The sequence below is a fragment of the Lycium ferocissimum genome, chromosome 11 (assembly GCF_029784015.1).
Source record: "Lycium ferocissimum isolate CSIRO_LF1 chromosome 11, AGI_CSIRO_Lferr_CH_V1, whole genome shotgun sequence".
Lineage (NCBI taxonomy): Eukaryota > Viridiplantae > Streptophyta > Magnoliopsida > Solanales > Solanaceae > Lycium > Lycium ferocissimum.
The window spans coordinates 47,473,441-47,479,530 of NC_081352.1; the positions used below are offsets into that span (position 1 = coordinate 47,473,441).

Genomic DNA, 6,090 nt, shown 5'->3' on the forward strand with positions numbered 1-6,090 from the left:
TACCAATTTTTCGGTTACTCTATTATATATAATCAAAATTAAACTTTTGAAAACAGTCCCAATGAGATCGGTTTTTCTTAGGTATCGGTACGGTTCGATTAATTTTCGGTATTTTTAAAAAAATCACCTAATGCAATACAGAAAACAAGGATTAAAAAGTTATGGAAGAAACAAACTAAAAACACTACATTATTGATGCTCACAAATACAACGACATCGACTTATAACTTATAAGGAACACACTACACGATAAATACGTATATTCGTTGATTCTAAAAGAATATTAAAATTATTAAAAACTAGAACTATACAATTGATTGATGGATCTTGCAGGTAGCAAGGCGGCAAACTAACAATTGTACCAAGACATGATAATTGGTGTTTAAAGATTATTTTTATCATAAGAAATTATTGAAAAGTAGAACTATATAAATTAATTGTCATATAGGTTCCAGTGGCAGTGGAGAAAGAGTAATTATACTAAAAAATTTGCAATATAAAGTTATATGTAGTTACTATCATTGCTAATTGGAATAAGAAGTTTAAAAATTTAGAAAAAATATAAACAAAAAGAAGAGGAGGAGAAACCAAACTTTTTCTTCTTTTGAAGCAGTTGATGATATTATCGTGTAGTAGTGTTCGAGACTTTATGTATTTTGTTTCAATTGGGTCGACGGGTAGGTTTAAGTTTTAGTTATAGCCCTCTCTATATAAATTCATCCCAAGGACAAAATATCTAAAGCTATGTATTATAAATTATGATATATAAAATATATTTCGACATATGTATTTATTCGGTTTGATTCGGTATTTTTTATACAATAAAAAACCCACCCTAATAATTCAGTATGGTTATCGATTTATTTTAAAACCTTCAATTTTATTAAAAAGAACCTAAAAATCGGTTCGGTACATTTACGGTACGGTTCGGTCGGTTCAATCGGTTTTTGAAAAACCATTTACACCCCTAATTTAAAGACCACTAGTAGGATCATAGTAAAAACAATGTTTTACTTATCAAATACTATACAATTAGGACGTTGCATAGACAATTATTATATTAAAAGATTCATGATTTGATGTTGGTCTACCATAAAAAATGTTGGTTTTGTTTCTATCGTTATCCCTAAAGCAAGAAAAATCACTAGCGCATGAAAAGCTAACACTTTAGAGTTAGCACTACCTGTTCAATAAATAATGGTAGTACATAAGCAGCAATTTTTGTCCTTTTTATTGGCCTCTTGTATTAGCATTTCACACTACAACACAGAGTACATATAGCTACGAAATACATTGTAGCTAAATATGAAAATTTCCGTGGCTAAACACTTTAGCTACAAATATTTTTGCCGAAAGCATTCGTAAATGTTAAAAGTAGCGTAGCTAAAAGTTAGCTACAAACTTTACATGGTCCGTGGCTAAGGACTAGTACTTATTGCTACGAACTTTTTTTGTGTTGTAGCTGTGATAGTAAATAATTCTTGCTACGAAATATGTACTTGTAGCAGATGGTTTTACTCTTTTGCCACGGCAAATAAAATTTGTAGCAATCTTTATATTGTAGCTAAAATATATTCTATTGTGGCAAAAGACTTAATTTGTTTGCTATGAAAATTCATCGTGGCAAATCACTTAATTTGTTTGCTACGAAAATTTAAACTTTGTAGCTATTTTATAGTTTAGTCTCGTGGCAATAATATTTATATTTAGCTACGAGTTCGAAATTCGTATCTAATGAATTAAAGTATTTGCCACAAACATATTTGTACATAGCTAAGAATTCATACTTTTTGCCACAAAATACATAAAATTATAGTCAATTCTTTTTAGTTTTGCTATGAAAGGTGAAAACGTATAACTGTATTTTTGACAATTATATATGCGTTTAGTCATGATCACACAAACTCCATATAACGTAGCGAAAAATCAAAAAATTTAGATTCAAAATGAGTTTCAAGTTACACATAATTACACAGTTAAATTTCAAAATATTCACAATACATAATTTTTCTATAACAATTACAATGGTAGTGTCTTGCATGAGATACAAAGCCCCATAGTCTTCTCCTTTTTTCATTGTGTCCAATTGTATAGTAGCTTGATCAATATCGATCACTTATCATTGTTGCTCCAATAATTCCTGTCAATTTCAATAAAGAAAATTAATACTAAAAAGCATAAAAATAATTGTATCATGTATAAAACTTTAACATGTAGATGGAAAAAAAAATAACAGTTACATATGATCATATATTTTATAGAAAAGCATTATCTTTACTAAAATCCTCTTAACATTCCTATATGACCAATTTTTGTAAGATAATGAAACTCAATAATCTTAAAATGGATCGCAAGCTCCAACCAATTCAATCGTTTGCACTAAAAGTGTTTTTTAACAAAGTATTAATCAAGGAACAAGCATATATACAACCCTACATTATCCTTCATGGAAGAATTATAGATCCATAACAAGAAAACCTTCCGAAATGAGATATTAACATTTGCAATAATAATAATCATTTGATTTTAACTACATTATAACTGTCGAACAATTTCTGAAACATAAATATTTATACAACACAACCATAGACTACATTTGTATGTATGAGTTTTATTCTTTGTTCTTTTCGTGGCTGAGATAAAATATCACAACTAGGCTGAGAGAAACTCATGGAGGTTCTCTCATTTTTCACATCTGAAACAGAAACGCAATTACTGATCCAAAGGAAGGAAAAAAGAAAAAGAAAAAACTATTTTTCTACTGCCTTCTAGACTCACTCCTCTCTCTCCCCCTCATCAAAGCACCAACTCTTGTCATCAATAAATTTTACTATCAAAGTACAAATCTTCTTGATTTGATCTCTTATATGATCAAACGGCTTAGAGAAAGATAAAAACGCAACATCTCATAGTTTTGAACCGAACTCCAATAACTTTTATGTGAGGTACTTCTTTTGATTTGAAAAAGGGGTCGCCTTTTTTATTTTTGTAAAGAATTTATGATTAGTTACATGATCAGATTTTCATGTAAGTATTCTGCATTAATCTTAAAAATCGGACAAAAGAAAAAGAAGAGAGCATTAGCCTAACATGCCAAGCAAGCTAAAGAAGGCAATAGGTGCAGTGAAAGACCAAACTAGCATTAGCCTTGCCAAAGTTTCCAACAACGCTTCCTCAACCCTCGAAGTGGCTGTCCTAAAAGCCACCACACACGACGATGTCCCTGTCGATGAGCGTTACATTCACGAGGTTGTCCAATTAGTCTCTTCCAACAAGGCCTACGCGGCTGCCTGTGCACGTGCCATTGGCAAACGCATTGGTCGTACTAGGAATTGGATCGTCGCCCTCAAATCATTAATGCTTGTCCTTAGAATCTTCCAAGATGGTGATCCTTATTTCCCTCGAGAAGTCCTTCATTCAATGAAACGTGGGGCCAAAATTCTCAACCTTTCCAATTTTCGCGATGATTCAAATTCTAGCCCTTGGGATTTCACTGCTTTTATTAGAACGTTTGCACTATATCTTGACGAGCGCTTGGATTGTTTCCTCACCGGAAAACTCCAAAGGCGGTGCAATTATAAGGACCGGGAGACTTCCAACTATTCACGGAGTAGCAGTGATTGTAGCAGGAGTAGGAGGAGCAGGAGCAGGACTAATGAGGCGATACGTGAAATGAAACCACCAATGCTACTTGACAAGATTTCGTATTGGCAAAGATTGCTCGAAAGGGCAATTGCTACAAGGCCAACAGGTGAGGCCAAGACCAATTCTCTAGTGCAAAATGCTCTGTACGCCGTGGTACAAGAAAGTTTTGATCTTTACAAGGATATTTCTGATGGCCTTGCACTTGTTCTTGATAGTTTCTTTCATTTACCATATCAAACATGTGTAAATGCCTTTCAAACTTGTGTTAAAGCCGCGAAGCAATTTGAGGAGATCAACACATTTTATTCGTTCTGTAAAAGCATAGCTGTTGGCAGGACATCAGAATATCCAAGCGTGCAAACAATAACTGAGGAGTTAATTGAGTCATTACAAGAATTTCTTAAGGACCAATCTTCATTTCCAGTAAAATCTTCAGGAGATTTGGTTCTTCAAGGGCCAGGCTCAATGAAGTCATCAAGAAGTAGGTTTGATAGTTATGGCGGACAATCTGAACTCTCTTATGCAACGACTGAGCCATATTCGGAAAGGAGTGAAACTCCTTCTGGGAACGGTTCGCCTTGTAGTTCACTAGAAGATCTCATAAGAGCCACTGTCACTGGGCGGAGTCCCTCCATTTCAATTGATTTGGAGGCCTACTCGGATATTCAGTTTAAGAAGCAATTTAATGAAGATGTGTGTGATACAGGTTCTGCAAGGTCATTGCCAGTGTCCATGATTGATCTTGTTTCATTATCAGAAGATAATGGAAATGATGACAACGAAGAAGTACAAGATCAGAAGCAACGACAACCTGTTGCAGAGAAAGTGAAAGAAGCTAACTATAAAGAAGCTAAACATGAACAGAACAAGGACAAAACAAAGCTATTATCAGATTCAAGTTCAGTGAAAGGATGGGAAGCTGTACTAAATGAGGCATTAATGCCATCTTCGCCATCTTTTAACGCCTTTCCAGAAAAACAAGAACCAAAAGAAGTGTCAAGAAATGGAACGAATGAGTTGCCTGTTAAGGCTTCTTCAAGCAATGGTTGGGATTTGGCACTATTTGAAGCAACCCCACAAACAAAATCAGTACAACCCATGCCTAATAGTGCTGCTAACAACACTTCCACATCGCGATTGCCATTGCCATCTTTCAATGCCTTCCAAGAAAGGCAAGAACCAGAACAAGTATCAAGAAATGGAGCAAGTAGTGTTTTGGATATGGTATTATTTGAAGCAACCCCACAAACAAAAGCACCATTTTCCATGCCTGCTACCTCTAACAATGGTAACAGCTTCAACTTTTCTTTTTTGGACGAATTGTATAATCAAAATACATCGTCGTATTTCCCAAGTAGTGGCCTAAATTCACAATCAATTACTTCATCCACCACCTTGCCAGCTTCTAATTACAACCCGTTTTTACAAGACACGTCGATGGAGCAGCCTGCAACCCCAAATATGGATACTAACACAGCTGCAGGCATGTTTTTATCAGCGCCTGTGCCTACATTTCAAGCAACACCAGCTTTTAGGGGTCAAAATTCTTCATCACCAGTGCATAGTGATTTGCATTCCGATCCTTTTGGGTCGTTTCCGAGTAGTGATCAGATGTTAAATGGCACAATGAGTCAGACAGATTTTTCGCATGAACAACAGTTATGGTTACAGAACCAAAACAAGATCATAGCTAAGCATTCGTCTTAATTTTTGTTTCTTTAAACTTAGATGCCAATTTTGATCTTAGGGTTACCCTTTTGCTTTTAGTCTTCTTTTGATCTTGCACTTTCACTATGCCATTGTTCAATCCGCTTTCGTCATGTTTCTGAGTTTGAATTAGAATAATAAATTTGCATGGCAGAAAGTCAAAAATCTGAAACTACTTTCCGGAGAGGGAAGATACAAACATTCAAAAACATTTTTAATAACAGTTGTTGAAGATTGTGACTATGTCATCTAAGAGCTTGAATTATTAGAAATAACGTGTCTTTATTTACTTAATTATGGCTTTAACAGACTTGATCTGAATCATAGTTCAGATTCAAAGTTTTCTCCGGTGAGAGTTACCTCAAAAGCTAAGTGACCGAAAACATATTCTACTGAGCACAATTAGACATTAGTGCTCTCTCCATTATATGCATCTGCCTTAACCTTTTTTTTAATACCAAACATTCTCTTCTGGAATAAAATTCCTAGTACTGCACTTCAAATTTTTCATTTCATTTCTAATATTTTCCAATTTACAGCAAAATCTTGGGTCCTTTTAGATCAGCCTAATCTCCCAACTTAAAGACATTTCAGTACAAAGCCCATCACAATAAATTCAAAGGCTTCCGGACAAAACTATTAGGAGCTGCTCAACGAACTTGATGCCCTAAAGCCAAAATATATTAAAAGGCTCTTAAATTTCTTTCATAAAATCCATCGATAATGAGACAAAAAAAA

At 34.4% G+C, this 6,090-nt stretch overlaps 1 protein-coding gene across 1 annotated transcript; it reads left to right on the forward strand.

Annotated features, from left to right (window-relative positions):
- Window positions 1-2,689: 2,689 nt before the first annotated feature.
- On the forward strand, window positions 2,690-5,846 carry LOC132037713 (clathrin coat assembly protein AP180-like). The gene has a single exon (XM_059428306.1). It carries the CDS (start codon window positions 3,091-3,093, stop codon window positions 5,350-5,352), a length of 2,262 nt encoding a protein of 753 aa, XP_059284289.1. The 5' UTR covers window positions 2,690-3,090; the 3' UTR covers window positions 5,353-5,846.
- Window positions 5,847-6,090: the final 244 nt, after the last annotated feature.